At 41.4% G+C, this 27,597-nt stretch overlaps 1 protein-coding gene across 1 annotated transcript in view; it reads right to left on the bottom strand.

Annotated features, from left to right (window-relative positions):
* FAH (fumarylacetoacetate hydrolase) overlaps positions 1 to 17,097 on the bottom strand; it is a 53,874-nt gene extending 36,777 nt beyond the window's left edge. Inside the window, exons 1-4 of the mRNA XM_072618940.1 lie at positions 16,871 to 17,097; positions 3,722 to 3,832; positions 1,252 to 1,373; positions 723 to 772 (exon numbers count right to left, since the gene is read on the bottom strand). Coding sequence (XP_072475041.1) covers positions 723 to 772; positions 1,252 to 1,373; positions 3,722 to 3,832; positions 16,871 to 16,951 — 364 coding nt within the window. The 5' untranslated portion in view covers positions 16,952 to 17,097. The remainder of the gene's footprint in view (positions 1 to 722; positions 773 to 1,251; positions 1,374 to 3,721; positions 3,833 to 16,870) is intronic.
* Positions 17,098 to 27,597: the final 10,500 nt, after the last annotated feature.

Below are 27,597 nucleotides of genomic sequence, written 5' to 3'. Positions count from 1 at the left end.
TAGAGGAAGAAAGTAACTTCATAATAGTTTCCAGGAGAGACTCAAAAGCAATAATGATAGCAAAAAAAAGACATAGAAGCATTTTTTAAATAAAATAAAGACCAGAAGGAAGTTCAAAATCAAGCACAGAAAAGCAGATCAGTTTTGAAAGTGAGATATAGAACCTATTACATCCAATTTTAAAAAATCAGGCATTATGAAATGGAGACTGACAGTTTCAAATGCAACTTTATTTTTGTGTTCTGCTGTGTATATAAAAATGATGGGGGGGTTGGTATTTACATTCAGAAAAAAATAATATTAATTTTATAAAAAAAATTTATGTCAACAAAACTCAAGCTCAAACAGGATGAGTACAGGGTGACTATGTTTTTCATCTTAGAACTGATCTAATTAAATACAAAGAGACTTGTCATTAAAAGGTTGCTAACTAGATGATGACCTTATTGGCCACAGCAACTCTCAAAATTCGTGGAGAGCTTGCTATGTGTGCTGGTGAGAGGAGGACACACAATGATATAATCACAGGCCTTCTAAAGTAGAAGGAAAAGAATATTAAATAACAAGAAGAGAGGAAGAGGATTCCTACAGTCTCTCATTTTCATTTTCTCTAGACACCCAGACTCATATTCCCAGAAAACCATGAGCTGATGAAGATGGATGGCTTTTTGGCTATTGATATATAAAACAAATATGTCTTGGTAAAGAAGGTCAATACTCACCAATGGTGGCTGGCAAGTGCATTGTGGCAGAGGCCTGGGGTGTGAATGCACTGAAATACAGAATCAAAAGGTTCAAAAACCAAGTCTAATTGAATCCCCTTCATTAGATGAGCCTGGGTCATCCTGTTCCTATCAGAAGGAGCTACCTGCTGAACCAGGGGACAAGACTGAGCTTTGGCTGAAATGAAGCCACATCTGAGAGCTAGCTGCTGTGGTTACTCTCCAGGGAAATGCAATCTCTTGCCTCCATTCCTTAGTTACTCCTTCTCTGAAACAGGTCAAGAACCGCTTGCCCTCTGCCTAGAGGTATTGATGAATAATGAATGGACTGCTGTCAAATGATGCGAGCCGCTCAGGAGGGCACAGGATCAACGTGAGGGATAGCAGCACTCTTCTGCTTGCCAATAGAAGCAAGGGAAAGAAGACTTGGGTAACTTTACAAGATGAAGCTGACTCCTTTAGGGTCTCCAACTAAGATGCCACCCATCCCCTGTGCTGCCTGAACACCTTCCCCTAGAGCACCCCTCACCGTTTCCGTAGAGTGGCATCATCTCTCAAAGTTGCTTTCGCAGCTGAAAGCAGGTTCTGAAGGTACATTCTTGCCTCCTTCCAAGCAGCATAACCCAAGCCCATGAATCTATTAAGAGTTGGCTAAAATCAAAATAAGGAGAAAGTAATGTACATGAACATCTAGAAGGCTTTTATACTGTTAATGGGGGTTCTAACATACTTGAGGAAGTAATAGTTACTTAACAAACATCTACTGAGACCTTATATTGATTCCTAGCAATGAGGGAGAAAGAAAGAGGGAGAAAGGAAGGAAAGAAAGAGAGAGAAAGAAAGAAAAAGGAAGAAAAATAGCCCTAACTAAAAACGGAACTAGAGAATATCACTAACATGGAACTACTGAGATGCCAAGTAATCTATGAACCAAACATTAACCATGATAATGTAGCATAGACTACATAAACCTAAAAATGCTAGAGGAATGCAGAGTAGAGGAGAGATCTGTTAGGGGGTGGAGAAAAGTTTCTTGGAGAATGTTTGACCAGTCTCAAATGCCATAACATGCATGAATTGGTTAAGAGAAGACTGGACATGAGGGTTAATGGCATGAAGAGAGGCAGAGATGGGACTTGTAAGTCATGGGGTGTGGGGAAAAAATAAAAAGGAAGGAAAGGGGAGAGGAGAGATAGACAGAAGGAAAAGCATAGAAGGAGGAGGAGGAGGAGGAGGAAGAGGAGAAGAAGCAGAAGAAGAAGAAGAGAGAAGGGAAAGAGGGGGAGGGAAGGAGAACGAGAGGAGGGAGGAAGAGAGAGAGAAAATGTTTATCAAGCCCTTACTATATGCCAAGCTCCATGTTAAGTGCTGGGAAACAAATAAAAGTAGGCAAGACAGTCCCTATGTTGCCTTCAAAGAATTTATATTATTGGGAGGCGGGGAAAGAAAACATACTGGGAGTAGGGATGAGACTACAAAATGATTTGGGGCTGGTGGCTGGGAAATATGGCAAAGGCTTGGTTCTAAGCAAGAGAAGGCAAGAGTTCATCTATTAGAGCCCATGAACAGCAGGCAGGTTGGTTTGGTTAGAGCCAAGGTACCAAGCGAAGCAAAAAGAATGAAGTTGTAAAGATGAAGAGTAAAGATGGGATGTGACACAAGCCCTGGTGCAGATTTAGAATTGATAGCAACTATAGACTGTTAATCAATTAAGTTGATATGAGGAAATCGACAATGGGGAAGAGTCTACTGCCATGGCCGTGAGAAGGATACACTGAAGCAAGGAGAGATTAGATTCAGGAAGAACAGCACATTTTGGAGAAAATAGGGAGTTAGCCATGATGAAGTTTAATTCATCCATAATTAGATGTTCAAAATCATTTAACCATTACACCAAGAAGGCTTAGAGTAGATTTCCTCCACCTAAGTATGTCTTCATGACACCAATTTATGGGCCATAGTTAATTACTCCAAGTTCATCCTGGCAATCAAAAGTAAATTCATCGTGATGGAAACAAAATGGGTATGTACTCCAGATGCTGGACCTAGGTTTAGAAAAGGTCCAGTTCTCTCCTAGTACTGAAACAGGCATTATCCATATGGTTAGAACTCAGGAAGACAGGATGAACAGGAAAATTGGTCATTTCTCAAGAGTGACTTTTCATGGTGACAGTGATGGAGCTAACCTTCTTGCTAGTGTCAAAGTATCTGAAACTTTGAGGGTTGGAAGACACTTTGGAGATCCATTAGTCCAATTTTCTCATTTTAGAAATGAGGACATTAAGATAAAGAAATGAAGCCATTGGTTCAAGTTCAAAGTAGTGACAAAATTGAAGCCAGAATTTGCGTCTCGTGATTCCCATTTCAATGTCCTTTCCACCACAAGAACCTGTCTTCTTTCCCTCTTGGAATAATGACGTATTTAATTTTAGTATCTGTTATGTCAAGTAGGACTCTTATTTGTCCAAAATTTACAGGGTGCTCCAAGGGCTAGTTAACAGGGTTGGGGAATCTGTGGCCTTGAGGCCACATGTGGCCAGGGATTTGTTCTGTGAAGTTTGGATTCAGTCCAAGGGCTGCACTTGAGGACCTAGAAGGCCACATTGACCTCGTAGTATTTTGTGATTTGGGAGACACTTGTATATTCATCTCTTCTATGTCATGAACTCAAGAATCCAATATTCCTTTCAATGCTTGCCAGATATCTACAGACCTAGCACATAGTAGGTACTTAATAAATATTTGTTGAATAAGTGATTAACCTGGACTTGTTTCCCTTGTATATTTAAAAATTTGGGGTTCTCTAGTAATTTCTTGTGTCACTTTCTGCTAGTTTGACTGGTCCCAAATTAACCATATCACAATCCTACTCTGAAAACTCTTACTTCCCCATGCTAAACACTGAAATACTGTCTACAGAAAATACTTCCAATGGCTTGGCTGTCTAAAAACAGGGTGGGGAGGGGAAGTAATGCTGTCCAAAAGGCAGATAGACCTACCTGCTCAAAGACATCCTGGTGATTGGAAAGGACAGGTCCAGTGAATAGGTGCTTAATCACACTGAGATCCAATATCTGGTCTCCAATTGCCACACCAATTCTTTGTCTTGGCTATAAGGGGAAAATGCAATTTATTTTTATGGAAAGTCCTGGGGAGATATTAGAAGTCACATCTAGCATCTAGAGAAAAAAACCTAAAGATTATTGTCATTTCAAGAATAAGTTGTCTCTCCTAAAATCGGTTCTCTCTAAAGGACTGTGAAATGCATTTTGTTTTCTCTTCTCTACACAAACTCATTTGCCTCCAGCTGTGCTATAAACCCAAATATGTTCTGAATGACAAGATATACCACACTGTAAGTCACATCTCATAGATAAAATAATTCCATATCTTTTTAAAGGGCAAGAAGGAAGGGGCAAGGAAAGGATATTGTGCCTGTGAAGTGGGAAATGAACCAAGTTCATTAGTTGGTAAGATAGTCAGAGCTTGTCCAAACTTGGAGGTCTAGCCTCCCACCCAGGGTAGGAATCATTTCTACAACATCCCCTATTCCTGTGATCAATCATATATATTCTCCTTAAAGAGCTCAAGTAATGAGGAGCTTACCCCTTCACAAAGTAGTTCATTCTGCCGTTGGGTTCTGCTGCTAAGGCAGACAGGTGTCAGTGGACACAGCGTTGGGAGGGAGACCTGGGTTTAAATCCCACCTTAGACATTTACTGTGTGTGCAAACCTGAGAGAGTCATTCAACCTCTCTCAATCTCAGTTTCCTTACATGTAAAATGGAGATAATACCGAAGACTGAATGAGGTAACATATACAAATTGCTTTGCAAACCTTAAACAGCACTACAAAAATGCTAGCTATCAGCACTGGGCACCTCGGACCATCAAGCAATCACTGAACCAAGAGCTGGAAAGTTAGAACTTAAAGAGATTATTCAAATTCAGTCTTTGCATTTTAAAGATGAGTTCAACTGAAACCCCAAAGAGATTAAAGCGATTTAACCAAGGCCCTCTAATTAATTACTATGGTAGAGTAGAAAGACCAATGGACTGGATTGGTTTGGGTTCTAATCTCAACTCCATCTCTGTCTTCCTGGCTATCTTGGCAAGTCACAACTTCCATGGATCCCACTGTCTTCAGTCATAAAATGTGGAAAATGATCCTAAGGTCTCTTTCTCACAGCTCTAGGATCTTACTTCCCCATGCTAAGTATTATTTGTGAAAATATGACTGGTGACAGATTCAATATGGTCCTTCTCCTTCTCCTTTGTTGTTGCTACTCAGTTGTTTCAACTGCGTCCAACTCTTTGCGACCCCATTTGGGGTTTTCTTGGCAAAGATACTGGAGAGGTTTGTCAGTTCCTTCTCCAGTTCATTTTACAGATGAGGAAACTAAGGCAAATAGGGTTGTTAAGTGACTTACCCATTGTCATACAGCTAGTAAGTGTCTGAGACTGGATTTGAACTCAGGCCTTCCTGACTTCAGGCCACTGCACCACCTACCTACCCCTACTACTTCTTAGAATCACAAATATCGCAACCTAAATCACATTTATGAATGATATTATTGTTCAAACTACTTTAAAAACTAAAGTCCAACAAAAACACATTACCCTTAATAAATGTTTGACCATCGGAACTTTTTCCTGGATGTGACTTAACTAATGCATTAATTAATTTAATAATAAGATGCACTGATGCCTTTTGGATTTGCATTGCAGTCATCTACACACACACACACACACACACACACACACACACACACACATCCTCCCTTATAGCAAAGAAATACAAAGCCAAGTGACAGAGAGAATGCAACATTTCATGGACATAATATATCTAAAATGTAATCTGAATATTCTTTTCTGTATCATAAAAGCCCATAAAGGTCTTTGGCTGTTACCAATATGGTAATAAATACTCTGTAAAACCCTGGAATTTGTTCCCACTGACCTAATCTGTAATCTTCAAAGCAAGAAACCCTGGGTCATGTTTGCCCAGTTGATCCGCAATATTCTCCACAGCCTGGCTTCCAAGTGAGGAATTCCAACCCCATTTTAAGGGACATTTCTGGAGCTGTTATTAACTGTCAGCTCTTCAAGGCAACTCTCTAGGACTACAGGCTACATAGGAGGTACAGATCTGCATTGGTGATAGGGTTCCCTCAGTGAGAAAGGGGTCAATCAAGACAATAAGCATTTGTAAAATTATTATATACCCAACTTTGGGAATACAAAGAAAGGGGGAGAAACCCACCCAGTTCCTGCCCTCAAGGTACATACATTCTAAAGTGAGAAATATACATACAAATTTGTATGTACAAATTGTACAAAGAAGCTATCTACAGAGTACATGAAGGCAGTCTGAAAGAGGAAGGCACTAGTAACTGTTGAGGGTAGAGGGAGAGAACAGAAAGGTCTCCTACAGATCAAAATCACAGTTTCAGCCACAAAAATCACCACCCAAACGGAAAACTAGAGACACATGTCGGCAATTAATAAATGTTTTCTAAACTGATTTCAATTTCTACCAGGTGAGTCTTACAACCCCATGAGACACTCTAAAGCTTCGAGTAATAATGATGATGCCTGTTCTAAAATGTTTACAGCAGCTCTTTGTGGAGGCGAAGAACTGGACGTTGAGGGGATGCCCGTCAACTGAGGAGTGGTTAACCAAGTTGTGATGGAACACTACTGTACTGTAAGAAAGGATGAGCTGCTTCTCAGTCATATAATGACCTAAAACAATAGAAAGGATGAGCTGCTTCTCAGTCATATAATGACCTAAAACAATTCCAGGGGATTTATGATGGAAGGTGCTATCCACCTCCGAAGAAACAACTAGGCGTCTGAATGCAGACTGACGCACACTATTTTCTCTTCTTTTCTTTCTCATGTTTTTTCCCTCTTCTTCTCATTCTTCTTTTACAGCATGAATGATGTGGAAATGTTTAATATGATTGTACATATTTAGCCTGTATCAGATTGCATGATATCTTGGGCGGGATTTGGAACTCAAAATCTTATAGAAGTGAATGTTGAAAACTAAAAATAATTAATCACTTTCCTGCCCCCCAAACAAGGATAAGCTGATTATAGAAAAACATGTAAATATTTGCATGAAATAATGAAAGCGAAATGGGCAGAACCAAGATAAATCTGTAAACAGTAGCAGCAATAATTATTCAAAGAATAACTGTGAACAATTAACTTACTCTGTCTTATAAATACTCGAATCAATTACCAAGGACCTAGGAAGATGCCGTCCACCTCCAGAGAAAACAACGACAAACAGAAGAATGCACAGGATGTGCTATGCATGTATTATATGTGTGTGTGTGTATATATGTATATACATACACACACATTAAATATGTATATGTGTATGAATATCAAATGGTTGCCTTCTTTAGCATGGGGTAGGAAGAGAAGAAGGGAGACAAGTTGGAACTTAAAATGTAATAAAAAATAATTAATATATTTTAAAAAATAATGATACCTTATATTTTACATATGGTTACATATTATTGTGTAGCGTATTATTATAATTACTATATATCATTACCAATATGTAATACAGGGCATCATTATTAAAATGCAAATAATAAATATAACACTATACTTCTATCATGCTTTGCCACGTTGGTGCCAAACTCAAATAGAAAAGGAGGACACATAAACCATACGGTATATACGGCTTTCCATGGGTCACATATGGACTTACAAAACCACATATTAGCATTATCTATGTTCTGCTGGATTCCTATTTGCTTTGTGAAATGCTTCCCAATTACATTTTAATCTGGTTCAGGACACACTCAAGAGGGTTGCAGGCCATGTGTGACACCTCTATTTTACAGCTCATAGGGAGGCAGCCAGGTGGAGTAACGGACCCAGAGTTTGAATCTTGCCTGTAACATTCATTAGGTAAGATACATCTCTTAATTCTGAGCACGTTATTTAACCCTCTCAGGCTAAGTTTCACCACCTGCAAAATAAGGATAAAAATAGCACCTAATACAAAAAAGCACTTTGCAAACCTTAAAGTGCTATATAAACGCTATTGTCACTATTCTTTACAGAACACTTCTCCCACACACAGTCTCACTTGATCCAATGAACAACCCTAGGAAGAAGGGCAGAGATAATTATTTTATTTTCTCTATTTTACAAATAAGGAAACAGGCTCAGAAAAATTAACCAACTTACCTAAAGGCAGACAGCTAGTAAGTAGAGGCAGTGCCGTGGCATAATGGATTGAGTGCCAGTCTTGGATTCAGGAAGGCCTGGGTTTAAATCCAGCCTCACTGTTTACTAGATGGATGGCCCTAGATAAGTCGTTTAGCCTCCCTGTGCCTCGCAATTCCCTCATCTGTAAAATGAGGGGTTTGTCTTGATGTCCTCTAAGGTCCCTTCCTCCTTCAAACCTATGATTCTATGATCCTAATTGAGACAAGATCCCAGTCTGGTTCTACGTTGGCCTTTCTTATCTGCATGGAAATCAGGCAGAGATCTAAAACAAAGAATGCAATGATTTCTACTCCTTTCCATTATCATTTCATTATGTTTAGAGTAATTTTGAGCTTGTGAGAACACATTGAAAGCTTTAAGCCTACCTCAAAAGCAGTTTACAAAGCAGTAGGTGACCATATCCATTGATAACCCTTCTATAATTCAGTAAGGGGGTATTTCAAGTTGCTGTGCCCAAAAGATTCATCATCCTGAGATGGCACTAGTGATGAGCCTCTCAGACTGAATGTCTCCACCAAGCTCCTAATCAAAAACCTGCCCAAGTTTGCATTCCACTGGCCTCAACTTGGAGAACTCAGGGTCACCTGCCTGCCATAATGAATGAGCCATCATGATACGATCTCCATCTAGGGCAAACATTTCTGTGCTTTTTAATTAACAGCAAAAACAACAATAAAGAGGAGGCGGGCATCCCCACTCCTAGGAACTACACCTTAACTTTCCATGGGCCACCAGAATGTCTCAATTATTTCACAGTTACTTCCATAAGATAAAGAAAACTCATTTTATTATACTTTCTTGTAAATTGGTCAAAAGTCTCTCAGAAAATACGTTTTGATTCAAGCCCATATATCTTATCAATGTCAACAGCATACTGCACTAGATTCCTGGGTTTAAAGTGAGAAAGACCTGGGTTCAAATCCACCCCAGACATTTACTAGCCATGTGACCATAGGTAAGGCACTTAACCTTCCTGAATCTCAATTTCCTCATGTATAAAAAGGTGACTATAGCTGAGACGATGTATGTAAAGCATTTTGTACATCTTTAAAGCACTGACAAAATGAGTTATGTTCATCAGTCCTCACTGCCAGCTTCCAGCTTTGTACATCCAGTGACAACCTGTGCCTGTTCATGCTCTTAAGGGTAGCTGTTTGGACAGTACTCCAAAAACACATTCATCTTTTCCTTCCTGTGACTTGCTTTCATGAGACAGAAACTGTAGAGCTCAGCAGCTATTGGCAATGCCTGTCTACAAAGTCATTTCTGTCCTCTAATCCTCACTGTTTATCTATCAAGTGCTGGATTGTGCAAAAGGAATCAGAGACACTAAACTGGGGTTCTAATCTGGGCTCAAGGTCACTCATGTGATCTTGGCAAGCCACTTAGCTTCTCCATGACTCAGTGTCTTCTGGTGAAAACAAGACTGACCCATCTGATAAGAGTTGTTGTGACTATGGGAAATTAGTGACTGCATTATAAACAATGGAGAAACATTACCAAGGTACTAGTTATTATTCTTATGTGAATCTTAATTCTGAGATGACATGATTCATGCCTAGAACCCAAAGGAAGGCCAACAGCAGGCCTAGAAGAGAAAATTAAAGGCAAGGGGTCTTTCCTATGTAGGAGTTTTAAATTGTTTTTCTTGGCTGAGGGGTAGGAGGTATTGTGCAAGATTTCAGACCATTTCATTTGTATTTATTTGTGCTGGGGACAACAGGACCCCTCAGTCACTTCAAGAGATCTGCCTGCTTTCAGGAGGAAACGATTCCATTAAATGAGGGCTACAGGGTAAAATGGAATTTCTTGGGGGTTGGTCAACATTGCTCCAAGTCTGGAAATTTTAGCTTCATTTATCCAGTTCAAATCAAAACAAAATAAAAAACAAACCAACTCTATCCAGAAAGATAATATCCATTAGTGATACTAAAAACAGAATAGACCAGTCAAGAATGAAATTAATGATCACCCTCAAAACTTAACAATATTAAGGAGAGAGGGGAAATGGAGAGAGAGAGAAAGAGAGAGAGAGAGAGAGAGAGAGAGAGAGAGAGAGAGAGAGAGAGAGAGAGAGAGAGAGAGAGAGAGAAAGGAACACTCAATTACATTATAAGCTTTAAGTAAATAACTACGTTGACAGGTTAGGTTACTTCAGATAAGGTAGTAGATAGAGAACTATCCTCTGAGCCAGGAGTGACCTGGGGTCAAGTCCTGGTTCAAGTCTGTGTGATCATATAGCTTTAAGACTATAATGCTACACAGAAGGTGCTGACCTGCACAGGTAAAGAGTGAATCCTCATCTAGTGGTTCTCTGTACTAAAGGAATCCTAAATCCAGCTGATTTCCCTTTTACCTGTTAGTAGGATAATCCTCCAGAGTAGTGGGGAGGAGGAAATCTTCAAGGCTAGTCACTTAAAAAAATTTTTTTCTGCCTCCACAATAGTTATTTTTGTAATACTTAGCTACATGATAAATTAATATTCTTTAAATAATATTTTATCTATGTTCCATAGCACTATTTTCCAATCATGTTGCTCTTTTCCTCTCAAAGTTACCTCATACCGATTCTCAAAAAAACCACATTGTCTACTCTCATGGTCAGGCAAACTAGTTTTTGTTTGAAAGGAGGTCATGGAACCAGATAGAGAAGGAATCATATTATAACTGTTCATCACACTAAGAAGTGACCAATAATTCCAAGGATTCTTAGGAAATCCATTTCAAAATTCTGAATTAACTAGGATAAAGTGGGTTTTTTTAATCTTTTCTTAAAAGGAGGAGAAACAGACTTCCTCTGTCACAGTAACAGACTTCCCCTCAGTTGCTGTTTTGGCACATTTCTACACCTAATATCAGAAGAATGTGATGATATCAAACCTCATCCTATGAGATGTTCCAGGGCTGTTCTGGACAAATAGAACTTCATCTCTCCTAGGGTCTAACTTGACTCTACCTTACCTACGCCAAAGGGTTTCCTGCAGGTGATTCACGCTTTGTTGCTTAGAGTTTCTATTAGGTACAATTAGGATCATAGATCTTGAGCTATAAGGGACCTGGGGACATCTAATGTTCCCCCTACACCCAATATGAGGAAACTGAGATGCAGAGAAGTTAAAGGAGCTACCTAAAGTCACACAGGTAGTATAAGTGGCAAGAACTGAAGTCAGATTCGATTTCAGAACCAGTGGTCACTGTACTATGCCACTTGCTTAGATAAAAAGTAGAAAGATACTGTCAGAGTTCATTATTAGAAGGGTCATCTTGGAAAGCCTGTGTTTGGCTAACAAGTTAAATTTTAACTGGGAAGTCTATTTGAATTGCGCTGTCAGATTTAGGTTTAACTTTAGGTTTAACAACATCAAAAGAAGCTCTGGTGTAGTTGAGATGTTGGGAAATCACAGTTACAGGAAAGCTCCTATCTTTGAAAAGTCCTAATGGTAAATCACTGAAAATATAAACTTTACAATACTGCATAATATGTGCACATATGTTCAACATTAGGATCAGAAATCCAACCAAGAATAACCACAAATTAGGGTGCAGTGGTAACATAGCTGTTAGCCTAACCCCTTCCTGGACAGTTTGCCCTTTTCTAATATATTTTTACTATCATAATAGAACAGTCCAGCCACTTTAACAGGTCTCTACTTACTGAGGTCCTGCTCAGGACAACTTGGGTGCTCATTCAGTTAGCCCTGATGCTGGGTATGGAACTAAAGGAAATCTTTAGCATTTAATCCTTTGGAGATTTGTGGTGAAGCGTAAGGCTACTTTTCCAAATGGGCAGTGACGGCCTCGCAGACATCAGGTAAGACTAGCTATCCTTGATACAACCTTGATATGACAGACACAAACCGACTTTTAGTGCAGCAGAAAGAATATTGGCCTGGAATCCAGGAAACCTGGGCTCTAGCCCTAGCTCTGCAAATAGCCGACAGGGGGAGCTTGTTTTGGTTTTCCTCATGGTTTCTCCCATTCATTTTAATTCTTCTATGCAACCTGACTAATGTGAAAATGTGTTTAATAAGAATGTATGTGTAGAACCCATATTAGACTGCATGCCCTTTCAGGGAGGGAGGGGAGAAGGAGGGGGAGGACATTTAAGACTTATGGAAGTGATTGTTGAAAACTGAAAACAAATTAATTAAATTTTTTTTTTTTTAAAAAGGGGTACTTGTCACCTGGTTGTCTATTGGCCCAGGCCAGGGACTCAGAAAAAGTTAAGAGAAGAGACAGCACACGTGCTCCTGATTTCATCATGGTTCATTCAGGAGTCAGGGATGAGTGCTAAAGGGAGGTAGTGTGGTATAGTGGGACAAGGACTAGATGTCAATAATTCATTTTAAATAAATGTTTATCAAATGCCTTCTATTGTGTTAAGAACTTGGGATATAAAGATGAACACAAAATAGTCCTTAGCCTGAAGGGGTATATATCTTATGGGACTGCAGGTAGGGTATAAAATGTACAAATACAAAAGTATTAGATAATTTGTGGAGGGATAGAACATTGATAACTGGGGAAGGGGATATCAGCAAATGTTTTGCATAGAACTTGATATATGGAAAAGGCAAAGATGAAAAGGAAGTATAGCACCCTGATCCCACCCAACCAGAAGGAACAGGAAGGTAGATAAGGTCTCTAGCAGTTTTGGCCTTTCCCCTGAAAGACCACCCCATGGAAAATGAGAACATTACAATTCAACTGCTACATACTGCTAACAAATCCCTACCACCTTTCACTCTTCCTATTAATTGTTGTTCAGTCCTTTCAATCATGTCTGTCTCTTCAAACCCCGTTTTGGAATTTTCTCAGCAAAGATACTAGAGTGGTTTGCCATTTCCTTTTCCATCTCATTTTATAGATGGGGAAACTGAGACAAACAGGGTTAAGTGACTTGTCCAGGGTCATACAGCTAGTTAAATGTCTGGGGCCAGTTTTGAACTCAGAAAGAGGAGTCTTCCAGTTCTAGGCCTGGAACTCCCTGCACTGTACCACCTAGTTGCCCTCACTTTTTATAGCCCTATATTAACCACCAGCTACCTATGAGTAAAAGAGCCCCAACACTGACCGCTCAATCTCATTATCATCCTCCTCTTCAACCTCACTAATGTCCCACTTTAAACTATGCCCACTTCTGGGTCCTCTGAAATTCCTTTTCCATAATGAACAACCTTTCCTTCATCCTGAAACTCTCTCACATTGGCTGTACCATTTCTTATACACCCAGCACGCTATTCTTAGAGAGAAAGTTAAAATACTCCCCACTACCACTTCTAGATCCTTCCTTTGCCTCCATCAATCAGCAATCTCTCTCTCCTCTTCTGTGGTCGGCTCTCCTAAAAAGGTTCACCCTTTAAGGATCATGGTGGCTATTTGATACAGGTTGCCAGCTCTGTCTTCCTTTCTCAGAGTATAGCACCTAATTTGCTGTCATCTTCTTCTTCTCTTCCTTATCTCCTACCATTAGATTAAAAACTTCAACATTCATGTTGATGCTCCCGTAAATTCCTAAACTCCCAGTTTCTCAAACTCCTTTTATCCTATGCCTGGCTCCTTTATTTTGTCTCAACTATTCACAGGGACAGTAATACTGGGAATCTCACCCTTACTCATAAGTGTTCCACTTCTTTGATTCAGTCCTCTGACATTCCTCTATCTGACCACAAACTCTTACCATGGCTCATTAGTGGGGAGGTGGGGGCAGAATTAGAGATGCTGTAAAGGTAGGGACAAAAAATGTTAACAATGGATAGTTTAGATAGAGTTTAGGTTTCTATGTTTTATAGGTAACCAACACTCAGGTCTACTCTCAAATTCCTAGCTCCCTTGTGCACCATCCATTATCAAACTCCATCCCTGGATCATTATCTCTCTCTGCCTTCTTGGCTCCTTACTCACATGCTATTGACATAATTGAATGCTGAGGGCATGCTTTCAAAGGCGTCCTCCATGTAAATACAGTCATTGAAAGTTTTGGAAAGTTAAAAGTAATCTAACATGGTACAACAGGAAAACGTGCAATGGATTCTGAGGGCAGGAGCCTGGGTTTCTCATCCTGACTCTGCCACTTACCTTGTGATATTAGGAAAGTCACAGCCTCTCTGAACCTCATTTTCTTCAACTATTGGACTAGATGACCTCTAGGGTCCCTGACTACCTCAAGTCAATGATCCTAAGAGCTTTCTAAATCAAGGGAATTATTATCACAGAAACTAGCATAACAACAATGGTCTTCATTTTTATTCATTCACTCGTTCATCAAGCATTTCTCAAAGCTAGGTAGCACAGTGGATGAAGTGCCAGTTATAGAATAAGGCAGACCTGAGTTAAAAATCCATTCTCAGAGACTTGCTAGCTATGTGATCTTGGGCAAGTCACATAACCTCTGTCTGCTTCAGGTTTCTCATAATAATAGCACCTACTCACCAGGGTTGTAAGGATCAAATATGTAATAAGACAATACTTGTAATGTGCTTTGCAAATCTTAAGGTGCTAGCCATTGTCATCTGTCGAGGATATGGTCTGACTATGTAGAACATGAACGAAATATTTTCTCTGAACACAGACAGGGACTATGAGTGTAGAATGTTGCATTTACTGTCTGGTGTGTTTGTTTTACCAGTCTATTTTGCTTAATTGTTTTTATTATAAGGAAAAATTCAATGTGGTGGTTTGGGAGGAAAGAGCATATCAGGATATGACTGAAAAAACAAGACATCAATAAAATCTAAAAAAATAGTATTACACAAAGATGAAAGAGCAAGAAGTCAGAGAGAAATTACCTGGACTGGCTGGAAGCTACTTTTATTTTTGTGATCTAGCTGTGTGTGTCTTCATCCTTCATTGCCGAAGACCATGCCATCAGAGAAATGATGACATGACTTTCACTTGACTTTATTCTGAGTGAAGGAGGATTGTGCAGGTCCCTTCTCCAGAGCCATCTGAATCCAGTGACCAGATATTCATCAGGATGACTGGAGATGATGCAGGATGAGGCAATTGGGGTTAAGTGACTTACCCAAGGTCACACAGCTAGTGAATGTCAAGTGTCTGAGGTGAGATTTGAACTCAGGTCGTCCTGACTCCTGCATTGGTGCTCTATCCACTGCACCACCTAGCAGCCCTGTGATCTGGCATTGAAGAGATGAAAGGGCAGGGAGAAAAAGACATATCTAGTCCTAGTTTTACTACTAAAGAGCTATGTGATTTGGGGCAAGAAACTTCACCTTTCTATGAAATCACCAGATTTCTCATCTATAGGATGTGATGGCCCTGTGGAGCAGTCTTCCAGTTCTAACATTTTATAGGTTTAAAAGATGAACCCAATTCAGGTATTTGTATTCAAGGTATTTGTGAGTCCTAGTCAAGGTTTGCAAATTTTGCTGCATTTTACCATAAGAAACTTTGACCCTTCATTTTATGTAATAACACATGTGGCCTGACTTATCACAAAATAATATTAATGCGATCCAGAGAGTGAAACTTTCTACAACAAAATTAGGTACATTTATAAAAAGTGATGTTAAAAAGTGTCCCCATTTCCTTGCAAGTTGTGACACAGATGATTGCCTAACTTGCCTACTCCTAGTCTGGCTTCACTTAAAAACATTGTACAGAGGTATCAATGCTTAACTTGGAGTTCTGAAGAGCCTGGGTTTGAACTTTGTCTTCTACTCTTAATAGCTCAGGAACCATGGGTTACTCTGTCCTTGTTTCCTAATCTGTAAGATGAGGGTGATGATGGCCTGTAGTACCTATCTCCTAGAGTGGCTGAAAAAAATCAAATGAGATAATGTGTGCAAATTTAAGGGGTATGTGTGTGGGATGTGTGTGTGTGTGTGCGTGTGTGTGTCTCTGAGATATCATTAGGATTAGGTAACTTTACCTTGAACATAGTTGTTGTTGATTCATTCCATGACCCCATTTGAGCTTTTCTTGGTGAAGATATCTGCATGGTTTGTTATTTCTGTCTCATTTTGCAGATGAGGAAACTGAGGCAAAGAGAGTGAAGTGACTTGTCTGGAGTCACACAGCTAGTCTGAGTCCACATTTGAACTCAGGTCCTTTTGACTCCAGGGCCTGGCCATTCTATTCACTGTGCTGCATAGGTGGTGAGTTCAAATCTGGCCTCAGGCACTTAGGTGGGTGACTCTGGGCAAGTCACTTTACCCTGTTTGCTTCAGTTTCCTCATAAGTAAAATGAGACAGAGAAGGAAATGGTAAACCACCCAGTATCTTTGCCAAGAAAACCCCAAATAGGGTAACAAAGACCAAGAAATGACTGAAAGCAAATTTACCTTGCAAATAAAGAGGAGAAAAGAGGCAAAAACTACGTTTTTACAGCAATAGTTCCAAAGGAAAAAACTTGAGCCCGTTTTTAAAAAAGCCACTTTCTTAAAAAGAGACCCGTTCACAAACCACGGCTGCTCTGGCTTTAGCCTTACACCTAGGGATACTTTCACCTTCTGTCCCGCGGACAGAGGAGGGGTTCTGACACTGGCGGACCCGGGTGCTACACGCCCCAGCCTTACCCACCTCTGCCCACAAGGGAGTCATGCCGCCCACCACCGAGAACACAAGCGCCAGGGAAGCGGGTTAGGGGCCCCCAAACACCCTCCCTCCCCCCTCCCGCCCCTCAAAGCAGGGGGGCCCAGACGCCAAGCTCAAGGGGAGTGACCGGGGCTCCCAGGGAGAGAACCGGACAGACTGGGCCTGTCCGCGGCGAGACGGACACACAGGAGCGCTGACCGAGGCTTGTGCCCCGAACCTCGGCGGGGGACCCTGCAAGGGAGCGGAGCGCCGGGGCCTCGGGGTCCCCCCGTAAAAGGAGGGGTCTGCAGGGGCCGCTGTCCAAGCTCCTCCCGCAGTCAGCCCTAAGGGACTCACGTTCTCTGGGGTGGAGAAGACCCCGTAGGGCAGGTTCTGAATGGGGAAGTCCGAATGCTCGGCCACGGCGATGAAGGACATGCTGGCACCGGACGGGGTGGCCCCGGCTAGGGGGTCTGTCCTCGGCTCGGGGTGTCCTCGGCTCGGGGCTCAGCAGCGACGTGCGCTCCGGGGCTCCCCGCGCTGCCTAAAGCTGGCTGCGGGCCGGCTCCTCCCCTGCCGCCCGGCCCCCGGGAGGCTGCCCCTCTGCCAGCCTGGCCCCGCCTGCTCCCGGGCAGTGCCAGTCCCTCCCCTCCTGCTCCTCCAGCCCGACACCCCTGCGGGGCTTGCTCAGTGCCGCTGATCCAGGTCCTGGTATGACTCAGCTAAAGAGGGAGACCGGGACTTTCCCGGCTGTTTGCGGAGCACCCTCCAGCCATCACAAAACCCCGCCAGTGCCAGCACCCAGATCCTCCCCGCTTTACACCCCACTGGGCACCCCGCCTTCCTTTTCTGAGGCCCCTGTGCGGGCACACATAGAAGGCTGGCTCTGTGGGGGCCATGCCACCGGCCCAAGGTAGAGGGTGCACAGCTGGAGGCGCCCACAGACTTTTGGGGGGTCCGATGAAAGGCAGCACCAGATTATTAGAGGAGAAGAATCCTGCCAGCCCGTTTCCCTGGGCATGTCTCTGCCTCTCTGAGTCTGTTTCCTCACTTGTAAAATAGGAGGGCTTAAACACCATCTCCAAAGTCCCTTCCAGTTCAAAAATGCTATGATCCTAATAAACAGGCAGTGGTTTGGAGGTGTTACAAGAAAAGTAATATATTAACATGCTCCCTGGATGACAGGATTAGAGCTTGAGAGGCAGAAAAATTCTTAAAGAGTAAGAGATAAAATGTCTTACCCGAGACTACAGAATTAGTAACAGAAGTAGACCCCCAGCCGAGGTCCTCTGATCCAGATCAGAGCTGGCTGCTTTTCTGTTTGGAGATAGGAGATGATTCCCCCAAAAATCCATGGACAATCCCAAATATCGTTTAATTGTGTGAACTTTATATGTAGCTTTATATGATAAACACTGCTCCTGACCGTGGGCTCTGAAAAGCTAAAAGTTAAAACTTCACACTCACCTTCCCCTACTACTTAATTAAAATCTTTCTTCAGTCAAGACCCAAGTCAACTGTCTTATGCAGGAAGCAATTCTCCCTAAATCAGCTTGTATTTGTTTCTGTACTTACAGATTTACTCTGCATTTGGTATGTATGAATATATACATATGTATGTATATATACATATGATTTCTATATATTTACTTGCCCTCAATAGAAGTGGAGGGACTGTTCCATTAAAAAAAAAAACCACCTTAATCTCTTTTTCAATTGGCAAGTATTTATTTTCTCTTCCACCCACCATCCTCAACCAGCTGGAGAAAAAGATGAAAAACATTGCAACTAATATGCATAGCCACATGCAAAAAGGTGTCTCATTTTATATCTTCAGTCTATTACTTTCCCCTCCCAAGGTGAGTTGCAAGCTTTGTCACAAGTCTTCTGGAATTGTAGTTTGAGCACTGCATTGATTCAGCTACATCCTTCAAAGATTTTTGTCTCTACAATGTTGTTGTGGTATAAATTGATCCACTGCTTCTGCTCACTTCATTCTGCATCAACTCATACAAGTCTTGCCAGGTTTCTGTAAAACCATCCTTTACTTATTTCTGAGAGTACAGTAATATTCCATTACATGCATATAACACAATTTGTTCAGCCATTCCCAAGGGGCACCCATTAGTTTCATTTCATTGGTACAATGAAAAAGAGCTGTTACAAATATTTTTGCATTTTTTTGTTGTTGTTGTTGTTGCTTTCTTTGGTATATAGACCTAGAAGGAGTATGGCTGGCTCAAAAGGTATGAAATTTAGTGATTTTGTGGGGCAGTGTTCCACACTGCTTTCCATTTCATAGGTCCATTAACAGGGATCCATGTGTATGTTTTCCCTGAGCCACTCCAGCATTTGTCATTTTTCTTTTTCTGTTATTTTCACCAGTCTGATGGTGCAAGATGGAACCTTGGAGCTGCTTTAATTTGCATTTGTCTATTCCTCTTTGGAGCATTTTTTTCAAATGGTTATCAGTGGCTTGATTTCTTCTTCTGACATTGTTCATACCCTTTGATCCCCTTCATTTAGCATGTCTCCTAGCAAATAATAGACACAGTAAATTCCCATTGATTGAATGTTTCATTGATAGATTGCACTCAAGTCTAAAAGTTCAGAAAAGATAGAACTCACTGTAGCACTGTGGTGCAGGAATGTAAAGGAACATTATGGTGCCACCCAAAATAAAAAATAAAGAATTCAGAGAAACAATACTAGTCCTAGTGTATACACAGCTGGCTTCTGAAGCAGGCCTAACTCAAGTCCCATCTCAGACAGGAATTGGTTGTGAGATCCTAGGCTAGGCACTCAACTCCTCCAGACTACAGAGAAGGTGCCAACCCAGTGAGGCAGGACCAATATTATATTAACCCCTTGTCCCATGCAAGTTAGCCTACTTATCCCTAAAGGATACTGAAAACATCCTCCAGACTTAGTTGGATCAGGAGACTAAGGGCTCACGCTATTGATATCTCTTCTTGGTCACCTTAACAGGAGCTCAAGGTGCCGTCTCTCATGCTTCCCTGGTGAAAAATGACTGGTAACTCAGGCAAGGGAGATTCAGTTCTCCTGCTATGGCTAAGTAAATCTCTTCTTGCTAGCTGCTGAATGATTTGCCACCGTTTCATTTTGTTCCAGTGTCGAACCTCGGCTAACGTGTAAGATTAGAACGTAATGAGTTTATTGAAGGGGGCACCAACAGTGGTAGAGGAATGTGAACCAGTATTGGCTGTTTCTGGAGGTGCTTTTGATGATGGCTCTAGAGATGGGGGCTGCTAACTAGGAGGACCCACCTTTCTACCTGCCCACCCCTAGATCACCAATGAGTAAACCACCTATGGCTATTGAGCAAAGAGACCCAATGAGAGAATCTCTGTGTTGTTTAGAACTATACCTTGAAGATAATTGCTTTAGGCCCTCTAACTAATTTAAGATTCCTCAAAATTCTAAAGGATCTCTTCAAAATTCATTTTACCTTCAAAGCAGCTTAAAAGGATTGAAAATTTGGGATAATTTTACCCTCTCTAGAAAAGGATAAATACAGGAAAAAAAATGGCTGTCTAACTAAATAAGGGGTCAGGAAGGTATAAGTTCAAATGTGACCTCAGATATTTATTAATTGTGTGACCCTGGACAAGTCACTTAATCTGTTTTCTCAGAATACCAAACGTATGCTTGCCAAAACAACTTTTATGGAGAACTCACACAGGGCAAGTGTTCACATGGAGGTCAGAAAAAGCGATACAAGGTCACTCTCATGGTCTCTCTTAAGAACTCTGAAACTGACTGTGTGATGTGGGACACAATGGCACAGGACCGCTCAGCATGACGTGTCCACATAAGAGGAGATGCTGTGCTCAATGAGCAAAGAGGAACTGAAGTAGCTCAAAAGAAACACAAAATGTGCAAATTTAGAGACTCCACCCCAAATGTTCATGTGGACTATTTGTGCCCAACCTATGGTAGACATTCTGAGCCTGTATTGGTCTGATCAGTCACAGTGGGACATGCTGTAACTTGACTCCAACGTAGTGATGCCATGTTGGTCCTCTTTGAGAACAAAGGACAACCACTACATCTGTAAAATGGGAATATATAAGCTCCTACATTCCAAGGTTATGAGGATAAAATGAGATAATAATTGTGAAATGTTTTGCAAACCTTAAAGACCTATATAAATACTCTCATTTCATTATTGTCCCTGAGCCTTCTGGCCAGGTAATTTAAGCTTCCTCCAAATTCTACTAAAGGATCTCTTCAGAATTCAGTTTACCTTCAAAGCAGCCTAAAAGGATTGAAATTTTGGGATAAAGAGATTTTATTCTCACTAGAAAAGGATAAATTCAGAAAAAATGGTTGTGGTCTGTCCCCTGGGCTTAGATCTCTTTGTTTTGGGGGCCTAGTCCTTCCCCCAACAATAGGCTGCTAATGCCCTAGCCACACCCTGTCCAGCTATCTGGGTAACCCCCCCTTTTCTGCCTTACCCCTTTTCTCCCAACCCATATCTTTCTTGCTAGGCACTTCCACCTTTCATGCACTCAATGATTAGCCCTTTCCAGGCCCTAATGTGGGGGTAATAAAACAATAACATGCTCCTGAAATCCCACCTCTCCCTATAAAACATCCAGTTATGAGCAGATTTGCTTCCCTGAGCTAGTTTGATGTATGAAGTGAAGACATATCACAAGGTCCCACCTATCTAATTGCCAAGAGTTTAACATAAAGCTCCTAAATCCTGGGAACAGCTTCTCAAAACTGTGTGGCCTTCTGCCACTCTGATGACATCCCATTTTATCTCCTTCCAGCTCTCCTCCAACCCAATTCAGAGATGTTCATTTTAGCCCTAATGTGTATGTAAGCTGTCTAACGGAGAGGTGGCTCCTGTCCTGGTTTGGCAGATAAAGGTATTGCCCCTCAGTCCCTGCCTTGAGTGCTTCTGGTTAAAAAATTTGGCCTTCAATTGACTGAGGAGCCCATTGGCCAGAGGCAGTGTGCCACGGTGGATGGAGAGCTGGCTTTGGGATCAGGAAAACCTGAGTCTGCTTTTGACACACGCTGGCTACATGACCCTGGAAAGGGAGTTAACCTTTCAGTGATCTAGGCAGTTCTCCAGGACTAGGCTGAAGAGTGGCTGAACCCCCTGGGAGCTCCCTGTGCCTGTGGAATCAGAAAGCTGGTCCCTATGCCCTACTGCTTTTAGCACAGACTGGCTCCCTGCTTCTTCTAAGAAGCCACTTCAAGTCCCAGCAGTGAACTCCAATAGTGTTTTAAGGTCTTGGCAACTGATATGCAGGTGAATGCCCTAGGAAAGTCATCTAGGTTTTTCTTTCTATTGTGGGGAAAAGCCATAACACACAGTAAGAAGTGAAAAGCCATTAACTTAAGACTCTGTGCAAGGTGGAAGCCCAGATACGGTGATATGTTAAAATTATAACTTAGATATGAAATCATAATGAACTGAGAGACACTGAGTCATAGTTTATATATTGTGACCAATGAAAGTCATAATAAGAATAAGGTGATTTGTTTGTGACCATTTTGTGTCCTATACACAATCTTGTGTTTGAGCATTTGGCTTAACGCCCAAGCCTGGAAATGAGCTCATTATTAAGCAGAGATCCAAAATATCCACCAATCAGTAGTGATGTACTCTCTGGCTCCTCCTCCCTTTGTCTGTTTTCTATAATTACCATAGGGGTTTGGGGGATTCTTTTGGGGGGGATCCACTGAACTGTCTGGCAACTGCCCCAGATTTTCTAAGTAATTATAATGGTTGATTAAACTCCTATTATCAATCTAGAGTTCCTTGGCCTCTTCTTTTGATATCGAGAACGCTCCATAGTTATGGGGGGAGGTACAAGGCTCCCCAGTCAGAGGAATTCCAGACCTTATATCCATCTACTGGAGTAAGGTATTGACTGGCCAGATGTCTCTGCCTTAAGCACTCATGTTTGAAGGTGCTGGGCAAGTCTGGACTGGTCAAACTCTGGGCCTTGCGAAAGCCCAAGTTGAGTGGGTTTTTGGGTTCTCCAGAAGTTTGGATGGATGTCAGAAGGAACTGGGAGAACCACTTCCTTACCAGTCTTTCAGATTCCTGAACAGTCTTGGAAAGGTGAAGAAGCTAAGATACATACAATCGCAGTATGATACAGTGCCTCACAACCCAGCAATATAACAATAACATATATGTATATGTATACATATATGATCTCATTGTGCAAGTTTATTCATATAGGAATAAGCATGTTTTAAGCATCTATTATGTGTGCCAGTCACTAGGTTAAACACTTTACAAATTCATCTCATTTGATTCTTGCAACAACTCTAATAGATAGGTGCTATTGCTATAACCTTTAGAACTGAGGAAACTGAGGCAGAGGGTAAGTGACTTGCTCAGGGTCATGCAGTAAACAACATGACGAAGAATAATGATAGCAGCTAGCATCTATACAGCGACTATTATGTCAGGCATTGTGCTAAGCACTTCCTAAATATCTCAGTTGACCCTCACAACAGCCCTTTGAAGTAGGTACTATTACTATTCTCATTTTACAGTTTAGGAAACTGAGGCAAACAGAGGTTGAGTGACTTGACTAGGGTCTAGCTAGTAAATGCCTGAGGCTAGACGTGAACTTATGTCTTACTGACTGTAGGCCCAGCACTCTATCCACTGTGCCACCTACTGTCTCTACAGGGAACTCCCAGGTGAGGAAACTCCCTCTACCAGTGAAAGTTGGCATGATGTTGTTTGGTTGTTTCAGTTGTTTCCCAATCTTCACCATCTCATTTGGGTTTTTTTTGGCAAAGAGACTGGAGTGGTTTGCTATTTTTTTTCTCCAACTCACTTTACAGATGAGGAAACTGAGGCAAACAAGGTTCAGTGACAGGGTCATATAGGTAGTAACTGTGAGACTGGATTTGAACTCATGAAAATGAGTCTTCCTGATTTCAAGCCCAGTGCTGTAGCCACTGTGCTACCTCGATGCCTTCAGAGGTTAACATCTTCTCTGCAAAGTAGAGTTGTCTATAACACTGAAAGCTTAGGGGATATGTCCAGGGTCACACAGTCAATATGTGTAAGAAGTGGGGCTTCAATTGTGGTTTTGGCTCCAAAGCCAGCTCTCTTATTTACTACAAAAACAAAACAAGAGAACACCAGGTGGCACAGTGGATAGAGCACTGTCCCTGGAGTAAGGAGGACCTGAGTTTAAATCTGGCCTCGGACATTTACTGTGTGACCCCTGGCAAGTCACTTATCCCCAACTGCTTTGCAAAAAACCCCAGGAAAACTGGCCTCTTAGTCAATAAACATTTATTAAGTGCCTAAGCTAAGCTCTCTGGTCTTTAGGTGCTTTACCTAAATGATTGCATTTTAAATGATTCTGAGAGTCTGCATAAGTACTATGAAGTAGGCACTAAAGGAATAATTATGCTTATGTTACAGATAAGGAAACATCCGCTAAGAAAGCATCTGAATTGTCCACAGTCACCAAGTCCTTGTGGCTGCAGTCCAGCACTCTACGTACTATGATATGGAGGGGACACAGGAATGTATGGCGACGATTAGTACACCATAAGCCTAACCCAAAAGACTGGTTTTCTCATCAGAGACGGCAAAGTCTAAAAGACCGTGTGCCCATGACAACTTCAAGGACAAGCAACATGATAATGTAGTTGCGTAATACTCAAGTTAACAGTCCAGATAACTTTGGGGCAGTGGTGTTATCTGCCAAAATTAGGCAAGGGCCATTTAGGAGTAAATGAGTGTCATTGTTCACCCTTGCCAATGAGAAAGTGGCTTCCCTGGTTTCCTTCAAGACTAGGCTTGGATCCTTCCTTCTGCGACAGGTCTTTCCTTAGAATTGCTCACATCTTTCCCCTGGGTTCGCCTTTCCTGGTCTAGTTCTTCATTACTGACACCCCATAAGTAATTTTTTTTTTCAGTTTGTTTCTTCCATTAACCTATTAGCTCTTGGAGAGCAGAGTGTGGGTTTTTTGGGTTTTGTTTTTTGGCCTTTCTTTCTATCCCCAGTGCTTAGCACAGTGCTAGGGTTGCTATTAAGTGATTAATAAATGCTTGTTGATCAAAAAGAACCTTTATGGGTTTGTGACAACTGTATATGAAGACAGCACTGAAAAAAATCTTTAGTTCACCACAAGCATTGTGCACTTACTACATTCAAGGCACTATCAACTAGGTACTGAAGAATGACAGAGATTATATAACATCCAACTCCAAGGGTGTTTATAATCTAATGGAGGTGGGGAAAGCAGAGCAAATAGACAAAAAAGGATGATGATGATGATGGTGGTGGTGGTGATGATGACGATGGTGATGACGGTGATGATGATAATGATGGTGGTGATGGTGATGATGATGGTGATGGTGGTGGTGATGATGATGATGATGGTGATGGTGGTGATGGTGGTGGTGGTGGTGGTGATGATGATGGTGATGGTGGTGATGATGATGGTGATGGTGATGATGATGATGGTGGTGGTGATGATAGTGGTGATGATGGTGATGGTGATGATGATGATGGTGGTGATGAAAAGGGGAAGTGTCATAAGGGTACAGAAGAGATCCAGGTAAAGTGAAATGAAAAATTTAAAGAGGGAGAGACCACTTTCAGCTTTGGAACAAGGAGTGCATGAAGGAGGTAGCATGTAGGTGTTGCAGTGGATAGAATCAGGAAGACCTGCATTCTGGCCTCAGATACTTTCTAACTGTGCAGTCCATGGTAAGTCACTTAACCACTGTCCACCTAAGCTTCCTCATCTATACAAAATGGGATTAATGGTACCTACTTCCCGGGATTGTTGTGATGCTAAAATTTTTCATTTGAAAAATGCTCATCAAATCTGAAAGTGCTGTATAATTGCTAGCGCCTATTGTTTTTTGTGAACCAGTTCTTGGTGGAGGAGGTAAAAAGAGAGGTTTACAGGGGCATGTGTTTTAGAAAGGGAGAGTAGTGGCGATGGTGAGATTTCTTTCTATTCCTTCCTTCCACTCCGCATACTGCATGGCACAGAGGAAGTGAGTAAGTGAATGAATGAAAAAAAGCACTCATTAAGTGATAGCTATGTGTAGAGGAGGAGGCAATTAGGCGGCTCAGCAAACAGAGTGCTGGGCCTGGGTCAGAAAGACCTGAGCTCAAATCCAGCCTCAGATACTTACTAGCCATATGAACCTGGGCAAGTGACTTTGCCTCAATCTACTGTAGAAGGAAATGGCAAATTCTTCCAGTGTCTTTGCCAGGAAAGCCCCATGGATAGTATGATCCACAGGTCACAAAGGGTCAGACATAACTAAGAGCAACAACATGTAAAGCACTGAGCAGTGGGAATACAAAGTAAAAAGCAGAAACGGGCCCCACTCTCAAGTTCATATTTTAATATGGGAAAGAACATTTGTAAAAGAGGTTTTACATGGAAAGGTTTCATGATCTTCAGCATATGATGTCAACGCAGATGTCAATGCATCTTTTGACATGTGATTTTCACTGAAAAAACCATGTCTGTTCTGATGTTGAGCCATTTAATAATGTCAAGGAACTTGGTGCTAAGAACTTTCTCTTCTGTGTCTTGTATAGCTGTGGCTACTGAGGAGGCAGAGGATGCCATATTTATTCCAGGAATTTCCAGGTCGTATCACCTCAGTAGACGCCCAGACAAAAGCTCAGTGCTCTGAGGGCTGGTGGGGAGGGGGGAACCTTTAAATGCTTATTGGCTGACTTTGGTTTCATTTTACAGCAAGAATGCCTATGTCAATGTCATTAAGCTCAAAGTTCAAAAGATTATCCATGGCCTGAAAGGGGCCTTAGAGGCCATCTAATCCAACCCCCTCATCTCCCAAATGATGAAACTGGGGCCAAGAAAAGTGAAAGGGTAACCTCAATGTTACCCAGACTTAAAGGGTGGCAGAGCTGGGATCCCAACTGCGGTTGTCTTATACCATTGTGTTCCTAGCCTCTCTAGTATTGGCTGTGCCATCACTCACATTGGTCCTGTAGGGGAAATTGGTATAATCCTGGCTTACCACTGCTATTTCCAGATTCTCCCTTCGCCACTATCACTCAACAACTTCTCTGTTCACGGTATTAAAATTTCCCAACCTCTTCAAATCATGATGGAGGCTATATAGCAGTACTAAAGTAATTCCCTCACCCTTCTCAAGGAATTCAGTATCTGGTTTATTGCACTGTTCTCCTCCCCTAGTAGGGAACTTCAACACTTATGTTGATGCTCCCCCAAATACCCAAACCTCCCAATTTTTCAGTCTCTTTAAATCGCAAGACTCCTTCACTCCACTTCATCCAGAGAGATAATCATACCATGGATCTCACAACTATCTAAGCATTCCATTTTTTTTTTCTTTTTGAAAAATAATTTATTTTTAGTTTTCAACATTCACTTCCATAAAGATTTTGAGTTTTAACTTTTCTTCTCCCTCTTCTCCCCGCTCCCCAAGACAGTATGCAATGTGATATAAGCTCTACATATACATTCATTTTAAACATATTTTTACATTAGTGATGATGTAAAGAGGAATTAGAACTAACAGGAGGAACCATGAGAAAAAAGAAACAAAATAAAACAAATGAAAAGGAGATCAAATAGTATGCTTCCACCTGCATTCGGACTCCAAAGTTCTTTCTCTCGATGTGGACAGAATTTTTCATCATGAGTCTTTTGGAGTTCTCTTAGGTCCTTGCAATGTTTTTGCTTTGTTTTTTTTTACATTATAAATTTTTTTTTCAATTAAGTTTTCAACATTCATTTCCACAAAATTTTGAGTTCCAAATTTTCTCCCCATCTCTCCCCTCCCCCCTAAAACGCCATGCATTCTGATTACCCCTTCCACCAATGTGCCCTCCTTCTAACACCCCTGTCTTCCCTTATCCCCATCTTCTCTCTTGTACTGTAGGGCAAGATAAATTTCTCTACCCCGTTACTTGTATTTCTTATTTCCTAGTTGTATGCAAAAACAATTCTCAACATTTGTTCCCAAAACTTTGAGTTCCAACTTCTCTTCCTTCCTCCCTCCCCACCCATCCCCATTGAGAAAGCAAGCAATTCAATACAGGTTA

This window comes from Notamacropus eugenii, chromosome 1, assembly GCF_028372415.1.
Source record: "Notamacropus eugenii isolate mMacEug1 chromosome 1, mMacEug1.pri_v2, whole genome shotgun sequence".
Taxonomy (NCBI): Eukaryota; Metazoa; Chordata; class Mammalia; order Diprotodontia; family Macropodidae; genus Notamacropus; species Notamacropus eugenii.
The sequence above is the reverse complement of the archived record's forward strand: the minus strand, read 5'-3'. Positions and strand labels throughout refer to the sequence as shown.